The 20,241-nt window shown below is 38.3% G+C and overlaps 1 protein-coding gene across 1 annotated transcript; it reads left to right on the forward strand.

Annotated features, from left to right (window-relative positions):
- Window positions 1-359: 359 nt before the first annotated feature.
- LOC124971384 (G antigen 10-like) lies at window positions 360-6,594 on the forward strand. The gene is made up of 5 exons (XM_047535137.1): window positions 360-432; window positions 1,306-1,389; window positions 1,862-1,970; window positions 3,934-4,061; window positions 6,551-6,594. Exons 2-5 carry the CDS (start codon window positions 1,312-1,314, stop codon window positions 6,575-6,577), a joined length of 342 nt encoding a protein of 113 aa, XP_047391093.1. The 5' UTR covers window positions 360-432; window positions 1,306-1,311; the 3' UTR covers window positions 6,578-6,594.
- The last annotated feature ends 13,647 nt before the right edge of the window (window positions 6,595-20,241 follow it).

Here is a 20,241-nt window from a genome sequence, read left to right on the forward strand (position 1 = left end):
GGCATAATCATTGTAAGAGTCAGAAAATCTAAATGATGAAAACTGAAACAGGGAAGGAAATTACTGAACAAAGCATGTACACAAAAAGCTATTGTGATCCTTGAGAGAGATTCCTATCACAATGGGTTTTTCAAAGACAAATGCAAGAGAACGAACATCTGGGAAGGAATAGCCAGAGGACTATGCGAGCCTGTTCCATCCTTAGGACAGGATCTCTGCTGAAGCCACAGTGGCCCAGACACCCCTTCCGGGGGATGAGTCAGTGCGCATGTCCCTTGCTGAGAGTATCCATTGTTGCGCATGCGCACGTCCTTTGTTGCGCATGCACCCTGCTCCCCAACCTCTCTCTTCTTTCGCTTTGCTGGTGGAGTTCGTGTCTTCCCTTCCTTTGCAGGTCGTCGTTTTCTCTCGCTGATCTGATTGACGCACTCGGTGAGTCTTTAGAGTAGCCCTCCCAGGAGCGCGAGTGCGAGTGCGTGTGATGGGTGCCAGGGAGTGTGCAGCAGGTCCAGCGGCTCACTCCGCGGGCCTGGCAGTTGGAAGGGCTTCGAGGTTGTCGCGCTTCTCTCAGGCGCCTCTGCCCTGCCGCCATGAGGCATGGTCAGGTTGATGGCCCTAACAAGGGAGGAAGGTGGGTCTTGGAGGATGGGACCGGTGTTGAGGGCGACGTTGGAAGTATCTGGGTCCCAGATGTTGCTGCACAGCCCACGAGACAGGTTTCCCAGTTTTCAGTGGGGACAGGGCAAGGTGTGCAACACGGTGAGGGAAGGGTCTGGGAAGCGGGGGACTCTGTGGGGAGGTGATCGAGTCCCTGAGCTCTTCAGAGCGCCCAGTGAGGGGTGCACTCATTGCTCTGTAGTGCAACTTCTTACCTCTGACACGTACTGTGCGGAAACAGCCCTTGAAGGTGCCAGGAAGAACAAGGAGGCTGTGCTTTCCAGCAGGAAGTTGCTTTAGGGGCAGATAGGCCAAGTTAATGGGGGTGTGACAAAAGCAGTAGGCAATCAAGCTGCAGTTGTCTAGTGGTGTTTTCCTAAGTGTCTGCATGATAGAGAATCTAGTTGCTCAAAGTACCTCAATGGAAATCTCTTCTGTCCGTTGCCACGTGACTTAAGACAGTTCTCAGGTGGCATGACCAACATTCAAGGCTTTGCAAACACTCGGGAAAAAGACACATTTATTCTTGGACATGCTTTGAAGTAGTTTCAAAAATTTAAAGCTTTACAAGTTTACCTTTGGCCAGAAACATGATGATATATACCTATTCTTAAGTACCCTTTGCAAATCACATTATTCTGCTTTCAGTATGAAATGAATGATCAACTAAAATCAAGATCTGAGTCCAGTGGAAGAAGAGATGAATCTCTTCACCTGATTGAGCCTTTGATTGTGAGTGCTTCAATAGTTGCTTCCTGTTAATAGAAATTTATTTCTGTGAGAATGTGGAATAGTGAAATTACACTGAAAAAGTTTGTCCTTGATGATAAGGGGTGAAAATTAACCTCATAAAGGAAGCAGTGAAGTTTCCAGATGATTCCTCTGTACTGTGTCCTGGGAGAATGCTATTACATTCCCCTGAAATAAACCTGATGACTTCCTTATTGTGCTTACTTACAATAGATCCTTCCCAACATAGAATAAAATACCTTCTAAAAGGTATTTTATGTACCTTTTATTTGTATGTGACTCATCTGGGATAGACTTCTCTGTCACAAGAACGGCTGTATTAAGGACAAATATACAGAATCATGTTAAAATAGTTCAGACTTCAATGAGATTAAATATATTTACATAGTATGTGTAGTTAGGACATGTATTTACAACTAAATTTTAATTTGTGTACACACACATACTCCAATAGGATGAGCAGTGTGATGATGATCCAGCTCAACGAGAAGGACCACCAAGTGAAGTTTGGGAGATTTTATCTGATCAGGAGACAGAAGATGAAGGAGAGTCCGCAGATCCAGGTGAAAGAAAGGGGAAGAACATGTCTGTGGGGGTAAAGTGTATGTGTGCATCATCCTTAATGGCATAGCCAGTAACTGTGGGAAAGAAAACAGAAACACTTCCCGAGAACTGGTTGGAAAAGTGAAGAGTAAAATTGGCAGCTTTGTGCATTCCCATACTATCAAGAATTGTCCTTTTTTTGAGAATTACTTTGTGTGCTTTTCTTAACCTTCCTTGCCAGTGCTCTACATTAGCAAGGTCAAGGAACTAACGTTTAATTATAGTCACAAAGTTGTAAGTTTTACTCACTGCATTCAAAGTGTAAACACCTTTTCACATTGTCCCATGTGTACAGTGCTAAGTCATGGTCCTTCCAGAACTTACAATGAGGCCTGGTTACATAGGGATATTAACTCCTTTTCTAAATGAGAAAACTGAGTCTCAGCTGTTGTGTCTTACCACAAAATAATTGGCTGTTAGAGACAGATCCATACCTCATTACCTATTCTCATGATCTTTTCTTTGTGAAATCTTGTGCTTAGAACTGCTTAATACACCAATATCCACAAAGTCAAATCTCTCAGTACAGGCCCAGGAAAAGGCACAGATTAATGGAGCAGGATAAACTCCAGGAAAGAGCTCAATGAATGATAGGCACTGTTTCCACTGACTGGCAGTTTTCTCTTTTAAAGTAAATTTGGTCAAAGCTGAGTAATTTAGGATACTGGCCTGCAGGTAGCTATATTGCTATGATTTCTAGGTGTCTCTTAAAAGACATTTAGATATAGTTAGGCTAAAAAATTCAAAGGTTTCCAAGATTTTCATAAAGCAGAAATGACTACTTGCAATAGTCTTTTCAAGCTAAAATCTATGTAATTCAGGTAATGAATTATTTTATCAGTTTAATGTTAAGGGATTTCTAAGAACAACTGACCACAATGCTTATTAATTACTTTCCATTCCACATCTTTACTGTCACTGCAAGAAAATAACGTTGCTGTTAGTCACAAATTTTGTTGCTGTTTTTTCTAGTACTTTGTTCAGTGTAGGATTCACTTATCAATATTCTGGATATGGCTGTCGGACTTTGACAAATAAGTGCTGATCATCACAGTAAGAAAAGCGTGTCATGATTTATTAGTAATGGTCCTAAAATTCCACTCAGCTACTCCTTTTGAAAATTGTATTTTAGGTGTGACTTCCATTCTATTCGTGGTGTAGACTTCAGGTTTCTTGATAGCTAGTGCTCCCAGTTTAGAGTACACGATGGTAAAATATAAGTAATATAATTCTAGTGTGGTTTATTAGATTGATAGTTAAAAGAATGATTCAAGTCCCAGTCATGAGGGCACACACCTGTAGTCCCCACTAACTTTGGAGAGAGGCTTGAAGGATCTCAAGTTCAAGACCATCGTGAGCAGCTAGCAAGACCCCATTTCCTACCAAAATGGTCGTGGGCTGTATCTCAATGGTTATGCATCCGTGGGTTACAGTCCCCAGCACTGGGCGGGTGGAGAGAGAGAAAGAGAAACAAATATCTGCCAGATAGAAGTGCTAGGCCAGGGTTATGTGTCCTATGCCTGTCTTAAAACATCTCTTTTTTCCTTCAGTTATCTCAGAGAGCTCCCCTCATCAAACCCCTGGCACTTCCAGAGCTATGAAGGTACAACTCAGGTCAGGAACAGTAAAAGTAGAGGAGCTGTGCGTGTGGTCCAGACCGTTTGCTGTTAGGGAGAAGCTGGGAGTTGGCTATTCCTGCTGGTTATAAGGTTGTTCCCTGGGTGGGATTTGTGGAGATTATACTTGTCATGTAAATGTGGAAATTCTCTTTTCTGGCAGGTAGGTCTCTCTCCATTTGTTTCTGGATTTCTCTCAGAGGGTATTGACATGTGTATAAATATTTATTCAGTGCATCCATTGGAGAAAGGAAAGTCAGGATTCTTCTCCTTCCTCCATGTGTCAATGTCACTTTACTGTTTTTAGGGACTGACCTGGAAGATGATCTCCAGGAACAGGCTCAGCCAAAAACTGGAGATAAAGAAGGAGATGATCTTGCTGCCAAGATGGAGTTTACGTCCAACCTAGAGCATACGCTCAACTGCCAGAAGCAGGTATACTATCCTCTGAGATGCAAACTTATGTGGATTTATTTTTCACAGTATTATCCCTTTATAGATGTGGGGTTGACCTTACTGCTATATTAACGAGTTCACATACAAAGATACCTTGAATTCAGACTCCAAATGCCTGACTGCTTGACTAAAATACTATCACATACAGAAACAAATAGAGTCAGAGCCATATTGAACCATACACTATGAAAACATTTTCTAACTTTTGAGTGTGAGCCCTTTCACCAACAGGTATCTGTTTCATATTCTTTTATAATTTCTGGTTCAGAAAATACTTAACACCTTTGTATTTTGTAGTTTGTTAAGACAGTGAAGTGGATTCTTGTGCCAATGAACACAATGTGAGGGCATGTGGAAGAAGCCTTAAATTCTAACCCATCTTTGCTCTTTTTAAAATAGGGAGGTTTAAATAAAATATTATAATAAAGTCACTTTAGTGCTAGTTATTGCATTTTCTGGTTCTGTTAGATGGAATAAGGATACATACTGTTTTTCAGGATTTGTTTATCATAAAGTATTTATTATCATAAAATTATAACGTCCAAATTGAGATTTTATTGTTACTAAGCAAATGCATAAGGTAATGTTCGATGTTTATTTTCTGTACAGAGACCTAAGATCCTGTTCTTAGGTTCAAACTTGAATTCTCTTTTAGTGACTAATTATATTTTAAATCATTCACTAAGCGAAGACTGGGATGACTGAAAAAATGAAATGGAAATAGTCTCATTTGTGCTTTCTGGGATTGATGAATCAGTGAGAGTGTGTGTAGTTAGGTAATGCTCAAGGTGGTTGTCAGATACCTACACTAAGCATTTCCTGTGCCATTATCAGTGTGCATGAGCTGTGCTTCTAATATGTCTGTAGACACCATGATAGAATCACCTTTAACCATATCACGTGCTACATATTATGTTTCTGCTTACTATGTCAATTGTTAGAACTTGAAGTTCAAAGACGATAATGCCGTACTTCGTCTCTGGTCAACTTTTGTTTTACAGACTGTTGAACGTACCTATCAAGAGCTTCTGAATTTAATGAAGCACTTGATATTTATGGAGGAAATTATCATGCATATTTTCTAAGTATTTTACTCTATATTGCTGATTGATTCCACTAGGGTATTACATTAATAGTAGTTTCCAAGTACTTCTGGGACTGAAATGTGTTTTTTGGAAGATCATAGCCTTGATGTGAATGTGTCTTAAAATAGATAACATATTACATGATCATTGAAATAAAAGTAATAATAAAAGCTACAGTATAAACTTGAAGAAAAAATCACATATATTAAAATAGGTTTGGATCTTATTAAAAAGTAAGAATTTCCCAACTAATAATTTAGAAAGATTGCTCATTTTTAAAGATAGCTATGAAGAGAATATCAGTAGATTTTACATCATGGTGAAGAAAATGGAAACAGCCCTTAGAGGACTATGACACTAACAGGTATTGAGTAGATTGTATAATTGGAAGGGCATACACTCTTGAGTTCTAATATTTGCAAATATGGATCAATGGTAATATTTAGGAAGCATGCGTTATTTCATATACCAGTAGTACCTGAATCTAAACATCACAATACCATGAGAGCACTTTTGATATTTTTAAGCCGTTCCCATTCCTGCCAACTGTCTCCTTCCATTCCTTCCTTTCTTTTTCTCTTTTCACCTTCCTTCCCTTCTCCCTCAACCCTATTTTCTTTCTCCTCTCTCTCTCTCTCTTGCCACATGTGAGACAATGTATATATCTACTTTACATTTTGACCTCAAAAATGTGGGCAATGGCCTGGAAACAGGTTTGACCACATACATAATATACAAAAGAGATTATTTTCAAGTGTAATATAGGTTGTTAATCCATATTTACAACCCAGAATGTGGATGAAAACAGGAGACATATGGTTACTGTATTTATAAACCACTGAGGGTAAAACAGTCCAAAGAAAGAGTTTCTGCACATTTACATAGTACAACATCAAAATTCATTACTAAGCTTGTCTTTTGCAGTTGCAAATGGGACACTGTTTTAGCTATCTTTTATTTGAAATATTGTTTAGAGACAAGATATTAGAGTATGCACTTTTCATAAATTCCTTTTGTTTTTCAGATTTTTGTGTGTTGATTAGAACTTAGTGCATACATACCTATTTATTTTTCTTCTGTCCTTGAATATACCCTTTCATAAATTCATTAGATTTAATCAGTTCTGAACTCAAATGTCCTTTTGCTTTCCTTGTGCCAGTGGAAAGTATGGCAAGTTTAAAATCCAATTATTATAGTTTTTATGCCTGGAAATCAATTTTTAAAATCACAACAGAGTTCTACCTGAATGTAAGCCAAATTGTGACTCTTTGGGTTCAGTGTAGGATCATTTTACAAAACTGAAACTGTAGTTTCCTTAGCATACATTTAATTTCATATAAAGTCTCCTTACAAATACTCACAACCGTTATGTTTGTATTATAGATCAAGAGTGGCAAGATGTTTAAATGAAGACCAGTGGAAAGTATGCAGTCTGTACTTATATCAGATTTTGAGTTCAAATTCTCTCAATAAAGTTTTACAGTTTGCTCCATAGAAGTCATTAATGTGTTTTGTTAAATTTCTACTGGAAATATAACACTATTGAAAGTTGCATTAGTTGTGAAGTTTTATCCTATGATTGAGGGGGTAGGAATAGGTAAATTATGTATTGATTTTTCTATCCAGCAACCTTGCTAAACATGCTTATTCTAAATATATTCCTGGATACTTTGGACTGCAGCATACACAGTTTTGTCACCTTTGAATAAGTAGCTTGTTTCTGCTATTTCAAAATGCATACATTTTTTCCTATTCCTACTTTGAAAATTGGACATACTTACACAGGAACATATTGTATGAAACCATAATGATTCTACTCCCTTATGTGTGATAGGAAATGGAAATTTTAAACACGTGTTTCCTAGATATACTTTACCAGAATAAGCAAGTTTCCATTCTCTTCCAAGGTTGCTGAGACTACTGTTCTTGAATATGTGTACTTTACTTTCACCAAACACTTGCAGTGTGCTCTTCAGATAATCAGGTAATCATAGGACATTTTCCTTCCTTAATGCGTTAATGTTGCAAAATACATTGGTAAGTTTTTCCAAGTAATCATAGCATTCCTAAGGGGAAAACTTCTTAATCGTGGCATGTTATAGTTTTTGGTTAATCTGGTGTCTTAATAATTTGTTAAGATTTTACGTATAACTTTATGAATGGTTTTAGTTCATATTTTTATCTCATCTATTCTGTTTTTTGGTATCATAGTTACACTAGCTTCATAAAATGAATTAGGACACAAAACCTCCTTTTCTAGTCTCTGGAACTAAAGTCTCTGCAAACCTTTGAGCAGCATAGAGCGAGGCTTTCCCAAGCTCAATGACTTCTGTGTTGCATCATTTTTAGCACTTGACCCCACTTAAAATACAGGGAGAGTGGGCCAGCAGCTGCAGGTTTCCATCATTTCAAACTTTGTGAACAGTAGGATAGCTCGTTCAGAAGTCTTTCCAGCTGCCCGTTTCCTGCATTATACCCCGATAACTATACATAATCCAAGAATTACTACTTTGAACTCCTTACATCCTTACACCTGAAAGAGAATCATTCAATCAAGGGCATCACTAAAGATCAACCCTTCTTAGGCACTAAGAGGGTGTGATCAACAGCAACAATTTCTCCCTCTGAGAGCGGTTTAAAATATTCATGATCCAAAAGGCCTGAAAACCTAAGCTTCATGTCAAAAGCAGGAGTAAATGTAAAGTATCCCATTCACCATAAATTATCTGAGAAAAACATAGACCATCGAGCTGGATGAAGAATCAGGACCCAGTTAGGGGAAAGGGGAGGGGGAGCCAGAGGACCTCACTGGGGCAAAATTACTTGAGTCCTACCTGCACTCTCTCCTTATTGACTATGGCATGAAGTAGCCTTGGGTTTCCATACTGATTCTCGTACACACTGACCTTGCAATACTGGGAAATGTACTTACATCATTTGACTTTGTGTCTGCATTTCTGAAATAGAAGTTTCAGTATTTACATTAAATGATTGATCTGAGGTATAAATGTGATACCATAAAAAATAGGCATTTCATTGCAGATAGATTGGCTTACTTTTCATCTCAATTTTCAAATCTTTAACATTTCATTTAAATTCAAAACTGCATTTCTAACAAGTGATACTGCTTTTGAATTTCAAGTTATGGAGAGCAGATTAATGTTTCTAATGCATTTGAGATCAGAAAATTCTTTGGTTTTTTCAATCATATGAAGCATAAATGTACTGGGTATCAGACTTGAAATCAATTCAAAAGTTTGTTTGTGGACTGGAGTTTTATAAGTTCACACCTAAGGCCTGGTTTTGTGTGAAAACTGCTCCTTGCAGTGTGCCCTGCCAGGAAAAGTAACTCAATGTTATGGTCATGCACCACACCTCAATACCAGAATCTGCCTGTCAAGAGGCCAAACAGTCCCTGCACAGCATTGTGGTAGCTAACAGGGCCATAGGGATCACTGATCACTACCATATGTCCAGTAAGGAAATAATGAACTCAAGAGATCCAAATAGTTTATTATTTGAAGACACAACAAAGCCATATCAGCATTTTTCACCTCCATGTCCCTCTCCCCACAGACTGACACTGATTAGGAGCTACTCACTAACAAACGACACAGAGAGAGGGTTGCTGTGCCTTTGAAAAGCCCATCACCATAACCTATGTCTGTGAGCAGTTTTGCACCCAGCAGATGTACTCTAATGTTAGACCAGGAGGCTCAACTGAATCCAAGGTGGTGGACGAATATCGACCTGCATGTAAGGAGGCAGGTCAGAAAGTGACTCCGTTCAGCTCCACAACACAATGCTTTATATCTCTTGCTCCAAAAGGAATCAATCACAGAGTGTACTACCAAGACTCAGGGCAGACTGGTTTAGCTTTGCTCAGATGGCCTATGTGGGGACCTGCCAGGTCTCCAGGGCACCAATGGAGAGCCACTCCCCTATATTGTATAGAGAAAAACAAAAGGCTGTATGTTTTAGTCAGCTTTTTGGCTGCTGTGTCTAAAAGACCCGACCAGAACAATCATAGAGGAGGAAAAGTTTATTCAAGGGCTCACGTTTTCAGAGGTCTGAGTCCATAGAAGGCCAGATCCATTTCTCAGGGCTCAAGGTGAGGCAGAACATCATGGCAAAAGAGTGTGGCACAGGGAAGCAGCTCACACGGCAAACGGGAAGCAGAGGGAGAGAGTCTCCACTCTCCAGATACAAAATATATATTCCATTGTCACGCCCCAAACAAGCCACTTCCTCCAGCCACAACCCACCTGACTCCAGTTACCACATAGTTAATCCCATCAGGCATTAATTCCCAGCCTCTGTGAAACCCACTCTAGTCTCAGTTTCTACAGGATCAACTTTTTTAGATTCCACACATGACTGAGATCAAGTGGGATTTATCTTTCTACACCTAAATTACTTCACTGAACATGATGACCTGTAGTTCATCCCTATCGTCTGAAATATCAGGATTTTATCCCCTCTTTATTGGCAAATGGTCATCCATTGTGTCTACATGCCACATTTTGTATATCCTTTCATCAGATGAGAAGCACTCAGATTTCTTATGTTTCTTGGCTACCACAAATAACGCTGCAACAGACATCACAGAGGTCTCTTGGACATATTGATTTCTTATCTTTGGATATATACCCAGGAGTGGAGTTTCTGGATCCTGTGGTAGTTGTATTTTTAATTTCTTTGAGGGCCCTCCAGACTGTTTTGCCTAAAGGCTGTATTCCTGCCAACGGTGTGTAAGGTTCTCTTTTCTCTATATCATCCCAAGTATTTCTTGTTTTTGACTTTTTTACAGTAGGTATTCTAAAAGGAATGAAGGGATAATTCATTGTAGTATTAATTTGCATTTTCCTGATGATCAATGATACTGAACTTCTTTTTTCATACAACTTGCAATTTGCATGTCTTCTTTCAAGAAATGTCTGCTTATAATTTTATTTATTTTATTTTATTTTTCCTTTTGTTGAGATTGGAGTTCCTTATACTTTGGATATGAGCTCTTTGTGAGATGCATACTTTAGAAATATTTTCTCTCAGCCAGGCACAGTGGTACATGCCTGTAATCCCAGCAGCTTGGGAGGCTGAGGCAGGGGGATCAAGAGTTCAAAGGCATCCTCAGCAAAAGCGAGGTGCTAAGCATCAGTGAGACTCTGTCTCTAAATAAAATACAAACTAGGCGGGGGATGTGGCTCAGTGGTGGAGTGCCCCTGAGTTCAGTTCCCAGTACCGAAACCCCCCCAAAGAGAAATATTTTCTCCCACCCCGTAAGTTGCCTTTGCATTCCATTGTTTCCTAAGTTGTGCAGAAGTTTTTAGTTCAATGTAATACCATTTGTGTGTTTTTGCTTTTGATTCCCTTGCGCTTTGGGTCTTATCCAAAAGATCCTCACCCACTCACATGTCCTGAAGCATTGCCCTTGTGTTTTCATTTAGCAGTTTCATAGATTCAGGTCTTTTATTTAAGTCTTTAATCTACTTTGAGCTCACTTTATAACTGGAGAGAGGTAGGAGTGTCATTTCATTCTTCAGGATATGGATATCAATTTCCTCAACACTCTTTATTAATAAGACTCTTCTTTATCCAACGCATGTGCTTCGTGCCTTTGCCAACAATCAGTTCGCTCTACATGTATGTTTACTTCTAAGCTCTCTACTCTGATTCAGATGTCCATGTATTATAATTCTTGAGTTTTGTTCTTTTACAAAATTATTTTGTCTTTTCTACTTCTGTTATTTTTCCACATAAATTTTAGTTACCCTGTAGATACAAAAAATCCTGCTAAAATTTTAATTGGAATTTAATTAAGTCTATCATAAATTTGGCGACAATTGATATCTTACCTTTAGAAGTCTACTGGCCCATGCATAAACACAGTGTGTCCCTCTGTTTAGGGATATCTTTATTCTTCTTTAGCATCTGGTGATTTCCAGCATGTGAATCATGTACATGTTGTATTATATTTTGTCAGGGTTTGAACTATTGTAAATGGCTTAGTGTTTGTGTTTTCTAAATTTGGGTTTCCAATAGGTCATTGATAATCTTAAGAAGTACTTTGTTTTTTGTTTGTTGAACATGTATACTGAAACATTACTTAACTCTCATGTTCATTTTTGGAAATTTCTTTGCAGATAAGAATTCCATGTAGTTAATCATAAAATGTATAAATTGGAACAGTGGTATTTCCACCTTTCTAGTCTATAAACCCTTTATTCTTCTTCTTGCCTTATTAAATTGGTTAGAATTTCAAGTACAATATTAAGTATCAAACCTGAGAGGGAACATCCTTGCTCCTTTCCTGGTGTTAGGGAGAAAGAAGTTAGACTTTCTCTCGTAAGTTTAATGTAAAGTGTAGGATTTTTTTGTAGTTTCTCTATAACAAGTTAAGACATTTTCCATCTACTCCTAGTTTGCTGAGTTGTTGATACTGTTGTCATAAGTCTTGTAGACATAACAAATGTCATACATGAATTTATTAAATCCTTTTTCCTCACCCATTGTTGAAACTCTGTGATTTGGAGTTTTTAAGATAACGCAGTAGATTCCATTGTTTGATGTTTGAGAAGTGAAGCAGGTTTGCATTTTCAGGATAAACTTAACGTTTGGTCACGATGCATTATTTTTATACTCTCAAATTCCATATTAATAAAACATTTTGGTAATATTTTGTTGACAGGTTTCAGCATCTGCTCCTGAGGGCAGTAGGATTATATATTGTTTTTCTTGTACTGTTTTAGATTTTTTAGTCAGGGTAATCCCAATCTGATACTCTGATGTGTTAGACATTCCCTGTTCTAAGTTCTAGAAGACCTTGGGTACAATTGCTTTTATCATCTTTGATCATTTCTAGGATTTTCCAGTGAAACCACATGGAAAGAGATTTCTTTCTTGAAGGTTTTTCAACTATAAATTCTATCTTGTCATACACGTACATCTATTTGGTTTATCTGTTTCAAAAATAAATAGTAGTGTACAAAGACATTTTCCCAATTCAAAAAGTTGACAAAGGTGTATACATACAGCTATTCATAGTATCTTTTTAATTTCTCTAGGGCCCAAAACTTGTATTATACTTTTCAAAAAAACAGCTTTAGGGTAATTTTCTCTATCCGTTCTTTACAATCTCATTGATTTCTGCCCAAACTTACTTTTTATTATTCATCTTTATTTTCTGCTGGCTTTCAGTTATTCTTCTTTTTCTAATTCCTTGATGTAGAAACGTTCACAGTTTACCTCAATCCTTTATTCTGCTCCTTCACCAACATTGAATTGTATAAATTTCCTGCCTTATCATGATATGCCTGAGCCTGGAAATTTTAATATGTTGTGTTTTCATGTCAAAATATTTTCTAATGTCTGTTGAGTTTTGCTTTTTCACATGTGAACTATTTACAAGCATATGATTTAATGTCTAGGTGATGTATATTTTTCTCTTATACAGTGACGTATTTCTCTGTTTCTGGTCAGAGAAAATTCTCTGTATTATTTCTCTTGTTTTACATTTGACAATTTGTATTATAATCTAGGAAAGAGGCTACCATGGTGAAACTGTCACATAGACTAAAAAGGAATATGTGTCTTTCATTATACTGAGTGTGCTGTAAGTGTAAAATAGATTCAGTTGGTAGATGGAGTCATAGAATTTTTCTATATCCTTTCTACTAGTTTTGTAAATTACTGAGAGAGTGTTGAATTCTCCAACTTCAAATGAGAGGACATTAATAATCTCTGTCTCTCAAAGCAATTCCTGAAAAAATTTCCCCTTTCCTTGGAAAAGTTCTTCTCACAGGATCTTTCCTTCCACTGTGAGCATTTTGAAATCACATTAACTAATATACATAGGCGCAAAGGCAAAAGGGAAATAAAAAAGAAAAGATTTTGAAAACTGAAATCACCCTGTCTGCTGAGCTTCCAATCATACCTCTCAGACCTCTGACTGGACACAACTGGCATGATCCCAACACAGGACTTCTCATGAAAAGCGCTCAGCAATGTCATCCATACTTGGAGGGGGGTTGAACTAGTGTCATGTACTAAGAAGACTGGAACTGATTGTCTTCTGACGGTCCCTCTGAAACTAAAGACGCAAAGACTTGGAAGTGGACAGTGAAAGTTCCCACAGTGGGGGGACCAAAGTGGGGGCCCTGGTGAGCTGCCCTGCCTGACTGACACGTGTTCTGCTGGAGGTGTCTGAGCACTTGTAAATGGTCAGTTTCCAAGGGTGTCCAGGGGTGTTCTGAGATTGTACTTGGGTATGCACCTACCTCTCTGGAGTCTGTGTCAGACCTGGTAGGCATTCAGGTCAGCTTAGATTAACTGGCCAGACTTGGGCTGCTCCTGAGTTGGTCACTGGGGCCAAGAAGAGAGATAGTCCCTAAACTTAAGTAAGAAATGACCTGCCTTTCTTAAATAGACTTTCTTAATCCTAACTGGGTTTGTATTGGCTGGCTTTTAATAGTTACTTTTATGTGTCACTTTGCTAGGCCACACTACACTGTGAAGTTATTTTTCAGAGGAGACGAACACCAATAGATGTTGAATAAAGCCAGTGACCCTGCATATTATGAGTGGACCTCTCCTGATCAGTTGAAGTCCTTAAGAGAAAATGACTCGATTCCCTCCAGGAAGAAAACTTCTGCCTCCAGACTGCTTTTGAATTCCAGCTGAAATGTCACCTCTTCCCTGGGCTCTAACCTAATGTTATGCTCTGTACAGCTTTAACTTTTAGCCCTACAATGGCATGGGACAGATCTTCAAATACTTTTGATCTCTCTCTGTCTCTCCCTCTCTCTTTACACACACACACACACACACACACACACACACAGGCATGATACTGGCTAAATCTAGGATCATTAAAGGACAAAAAGATCTGTACTGCATGTTTGTCTCATTCTGCTGCATCGTTCTAATACAGAGACTAATACAGAGACATTGCCCTCTCCCTCTGCACAGTGACATCCATATGACTCATCATTAGGACCCTAGGACTGATCATGTGATAATTTATCACGTGCTTCAATTCCACAGATGTTGACTGGGCTTCTCCTGTGTGTCAGGCCCTCTGTTCTATCATGAGGGCAAAGGGCCATACTGGTTGTTTTTTCTGCTTTTCAGGATGGAACAAGGTGTCTGGTGAGGGAGAGATGGAAATAGAACTTCAGTGCAGGAAGAGAAATGGCATAGTTTTGTCCATCAAGTCATGAGGGATCACTCTGGGAATATTTCCCCTTAATTTTCCCCATCAGTTAGTAGCTGATCCTGGAAAAGACCATTCAGGTTGTTAAGTTGCATCACCCTCATTCCGTTTCCCACAGGCACTCACACATGCAAGTTAAACAGATTTTGGTATATTACATCAGATCAGAATGCAAAAATGAAATTGCCTTCAGTGTTGTGATTTTCCAAAATCAGTCCAAAAGTCTTCACACCATTATAGATATACAATGGAGTAGACAAAGGAAAATGAAGAGGAAGGATGAGGAATGGGATAAGGAAGGAGAGTGGAAAGAATATGACATAAAATTCTATGTACATATATGTATGTATCACACTGGTGCTCGCGATCGTATACACCCACAAGAAAACACTTAAAATAATCATGAGTAAATTTCAGAAAGATCATTAGAGGAAAAGGACCAGGGATTGAGGAGAGGGGAGGGGAAAGGGAGGTACTGAAGATAGAATTAGAAAGTTATATTCCATGCTGTTTGAGCTATGCCAAAATAGATTCTACTGTCATGTGTAACAAGAGCAACAACAACAACAAAATCCCAGAGATAGTTAGCTGAAGGTGAATTTGTGAGACTGAACTGATGGCATTTAGTTCAGTCCTCCTGGTCTTTGGAGCCAAACTGTCTTCATGGAGCCACATTCTGGCTTACCGGTCAGGCCTTTTGCATTCAAGAGGAGTCATGCAATTGTACAACTCCTGTTGTTTTAGGGTCAGTCGATTCACTTCAGGGTGGGTTCATAGGAGGCCTTCTGGCTTTGGACAAAAGATTCATTTGCTAATTGATTTCATTAAAATTAAGTTGCACCTTCTATGTCACTGATTACTGAATTGAACCTAAATTCAGAAAAAAATAATTTTTTTTAACTTCTCAAACCGCAAGTCTTCTGCACAACCCATAGCCTCTTGAATTGTGGAGAAGGTGAAAGCCACTCTGTATACTTAGAAAACCTCTGTAGATAATGTGTGTCAGGTGTTGGTTTTGGTAGCATGTTCTCATACCTGTAGCAGAGTAGATTGAATCAAAGGTCTAAAATGAACTTTGTAATTTTGAGTAAGTTCCTGAGTTTTGGCCTTTAGTGAACTGCTGTAGAGAATAAATAATACATACCAACATGCTGTGAAGATGAGAAGCTATACAAAACAGTTACAACTTTCAAGGACTCTAGATATGTGATGATACATTGCAGCAAAAAGTCCTTGGTGTTCAGGCAAGGAACCAGTGAATATTTGGGACTGGCCTGGAGACCATACACTGCAAGTGAAGTTCAGCCGAAGTGGATTGATTCCTTGGTATACAGGAGAGCCAGGAATGAAAGGCAGAGCTATCAAAGAAAACCTGGTGGGAAAAGAGACCTTTGACAAGCAAGTTTATTTGTCACAATGCTCTCTGATATGTTCAAGTAGAAGAATGGCCTCTCAAAAAAATTTAAAAAAAGGATCCAGATATAGCAAATACCTTAATGTACAGGAAAATTGCATGTGTGAAAAGTCCAGTATACTTGTGCCTCTGCATCATAGATTTGCAGTCCTATAAACTTAATCTCCCTAATAGCAGGACACCCTGTAATCTTTTCAACACCAAAAATTATACTCAGAAATATCCAATGTACCCTAAGTTGGGTAATGTAAAGGTTATAAACCACAACATTAGAATTTAGATTCCACACTCAAACTTTTATTCACATTTAAGGATAAGACTGTTTTTATCAGTGCAAGGATTTGGTTTAGAAGAAATACCATGGAATTGTGGAGGAGCAAGGGTCCGCAGGAAGGAATGTGACTACCTTCCTCCTCTGTCTCCCATCCTATGCTAAGAAAGTGGTCAGGTGGAGAAGATGGCAGACTAGAGGGAAGCTATATTTCTCATTGCCTGGTGACCCAAGATTCCAGAACAGGAATACTACTTCTCTGTGACCTCAGGTGAGAGAGGGATTTCACTAAGACAATATTAGACAGAGTCTCATAGAGACATATTTTTACATATTATATTATGTTTACATATTATTATGTTTAATATTGTATATTAAACAAGGGAAAGGGACAAAGTTAGTGCTAAGATGCTTGGGGGAGCAGTGGAATTATCACACAAGGATGGAAAAAGTTGAGAAATACTATGTACAGTATTAGCATGGAAGATTCTGAGATCAGAGGGGCAGCCTGCCCTAGACTGATCTAGAAACTTTTCAGCAAAACAAACTGGTACACCAAAGACGTCCTGTGTTTCCCAATTGTCCTGGAGACCTAGGCAGGAGCCATCTTGAGGTGACTGTGCCAAGGTGGCACCAACAGGGACCTGGAACTGGGATCTGGTAGATCCAGGCTGTCTCCAATACACAATCCTGGCAGACCCTGGTCACGTGACCTAGGCTATGCCTAACAAATCAAGAAAATAATCAGGCAAGGAGAGTATTTTGCCCAGGGGAATACAGGACAGGGAGGCCTGGTAGTGTGTGGCTCCCTCCCCACACTGAGTCCCAGGACCAGCTGAAGCAGATTTGGGATTTGAACATGTGGGTGTGTGTGCATGCCCTCAGGGCCTGAGCCCAGGAGACCAGGAAGGGTGGAATCTGCGGGCAACAGAAGCAGCATGGAAAGACTGACTCCCTTGTCCCAAAGTGGAACCCTGGGAATTCCCTGGGGTAAAACATCCTGATATAGATCAGCTACTGCTGGGCTATAGAGGTGTGTTGATTTAATAGCTTCACACAACTCAGGCACAAGAAAGCACCTGGGGCCTCAGTAGACCAAAACTCTGCCCTGGGGAGCTCCAGCTACAGGAACTCATCTCACAAGACACAGCAATGACATCACCCTGGGAGTGGAGCTGACATCCTATCCTACCTCATAATGCCAGGAAGGGAAGCTGAACTCCACTGGTAATTTTTGAACTCCAACCGGCACCTCAGTGAGCAACACAAAAAAGGATGGGTTTGACAACCTGTGGCCCCTTGTCTTGTGCTCAATGCACACCTCAAGGAGAAATGGAAGAAAGACAGCTGGGCACAGACAGTGGGTGTATATTTGCATTGAATATATTGTTGAGCGCAAGAGGAAAGACTCGAGTTTTCAACAAGATTTTTCTTTGTTTGAGTGTGTGCTGAATGATTCGTGGACATTTATACATACAAATATGTTTTTCTTAGTTCAAGTATTTTTGAAGGTAGTTGTTTTTTTCTTGCTCTGTCTTTCTAGGGTAAGTGTTTTTGATTAGTATATTTTTGTTTGGTTTTATAAAGTATTTTTCACTATTCTTTCCCCACTTTTGGCTTTATCTTTCTCCTTCTGATAGCAGCCAAATCATATTGTTCTCCCTATCACTATTCCTTTATCTTTTACTGTCTATATTACTCCTCTCCCCTTATAACCATCATGTCCTACATCTTTTCTGCGTTTTCCCTACTTGCCTTTTGAACTGCAAACTCTTTTCTACCCCCTATCTCTAATTATTTCCTCTCAATTAACTCTATTCTGAACACCTTTTAGCAATGATTGGTTTACATATTACAAGCCCCCACCACTAATGCTATAAGAATTATTAATTCTGCAGAAATCATAGCTAATATCTGTTGTTTGATTATGATTACGTTTTGTTTTTACTGATGGAAATGGCTAATCCTACCATCTCTATTTATTGTGCCAATGAACTTTGTAGAGGGTAAAAGGAACCAGGTATTTAGCTTAATGCTATATATTATTTGCATCAGTTATTGCAATTATTTGACCCCCCACTAATATATGAGGTACTGGAACCCTACAGGGAGAATGTAAGTTTATATTGTAGAAACACTGCTGCCTCAGACCCATTCAGATAGATGGGTAGAACAAATATTATGAAACAAGGGGACAAATCATCCCAAACGACCTAGAATGCCTCAACATCAGGCTCCATTGACGACATGGTGGACAAAATGTCAGAGAAGGAATTTAGAATGATCATAGTTAAACTGATCTACAAGTTACCAGATGATGTAAGGAGTGAAATCAGAGAGAAAATACAAGAAGCAAAGCATCACTTCAATAAGGACATAGAGATTCTGGAGAAGAATCATTCAGAAATCCACCAAACAAAGGAAACAATATACAAACTTAAAAATTCAATGAAAAGCATCACCAATGGACTTGACCACCTGAAAGAGAGAGTTTCAGACAATGAAAACAAAGTATATAATCTTGAAAATAAAGTCTATGATACAAGAAAGATGTTCAGAGACCATGAACAGAATTTTCAAGAAATATGGGATAACATTAAAAGGCCAAATCTAAGATTCTTCAGGATGAATGGAGACTCTGAAGTACAAACTAAAGGAATGCAGTCTTTTCAATGAAATAGCATCAGAAAATTTCCCAAATTGTAAGAACAAAATGGAAAATCAAATACAGGAGGTCTACAGGACTCCAAATACACAAAATTACAATGGTCCCACACGAAGACATGTTATTATGAAACTGCCTCACATACAGAATAAGGATAGAATATTTAACGCTGCTAGACAAAATGACTGGTCCCATTTAGAGGCACTCCATTCTGCAATCGGGCTCTCACCTGATTTCTCAACCCAGACACTCAAAGCTAGGAGGTATTGGAATGATATATACCAATCTCTGAGATTGCCAACCAAGAATACTATCCACCAAAATTAAGCTTCAGAATTCAAGATAAAGGAAAAACCTTCCATGATAATGAAAAGTTAAAATAATTTAGAACAAAAGAACATGCACTAAAATACATACTCAATAAAATACTTCATGACAAATTAATGGAAAAAAAATGAGAACTAGAATAGGGTTCAGAAACTACACTAGAAGATTAGTCAATCAAAGGAGAATCTAATTTGATGTTGGAAGTAAACAAATCCAAATGTCAGGAAATAAAAATCATGTCTAGTTGATAACATCAAATAAATAGTCTCAACTCATCAAACAAAAGACATAGGTTGGCATATTAAATTAGAAAACAAGATCCCAAATATGCTGTCTCCAAGATCTTCACCCCATAAGCAAGACATCCACAGACTGAAAGTGAAAGGAATGAAAAAAACATATGATTCACATGGATTTTGTAAACAAGCAGGGGTTACTATTCTCATATCAGATAATGTGTTCATCAAGCTAAAGATAATCAGAAGAGACAAAGAAGGGTCATTTCATACTACTTAAGGGAAAACTACAACAACAAGAAATAACACTTGCATATTTATGCAACCATACAAAGGAGCATTGGTATACACCAAACAACCCTTCTCAATATAAAGAATCAAATAAGCCACATCAGAATGATACTAGGTGATTTTAACATGCCTCTTTCATCATGAGACTGATCTTTCAAACAAAACTAAAAGTTTACAGAACTAAAAAATAGAATGAATACCTTACACTTAACACAAATATAGAATATTTGATCCATCCTTCACTGAATACACATTTTTCTCAGAAACAAATGAAAAAATTTTCTAAAATAGACCATATATTAGGCCATAAAACAAGCCTTAGCAAAATACCAAAGAGGAGATAATACCTTGATTCTATCAAATCATAAAGGAAAGAAATTAGAAATAAATGATAAGATAAATAAGAGAAACTACTCTAACACCTAGAGACTAAATAATTCACTGTTGAGTGATGAATGAATAGCCAAAGAAACCAGGGGTAAATTTTAAAATGCATAGATGTAAATGAGAACACTGAGAAAACATATCAAGATCTCTGGGACACTAGGAAGGTAGTTCTCAGAGGAAAGGTCATAGCACTGAGCTCACTCAGTAAAAGAATATAAAGATACAAAATAAATAATCCAACATTACGACACAAAGCCCTAGAAAAAGAAAAG

The sequence above is a fragment of the Sciurus carolinensis genome, chromosome X (genome assembly GCF_902686445.1).
Source record: "Sciurus carolinensis chromosome X, mSciCar1.2, whole genome shotgun sequence".
NCBI lineage: Eukaryota > Metazoa > Chordata > Mammalia > Rodentia > Sciuridae > Sciurus > Sciurus carolinensis.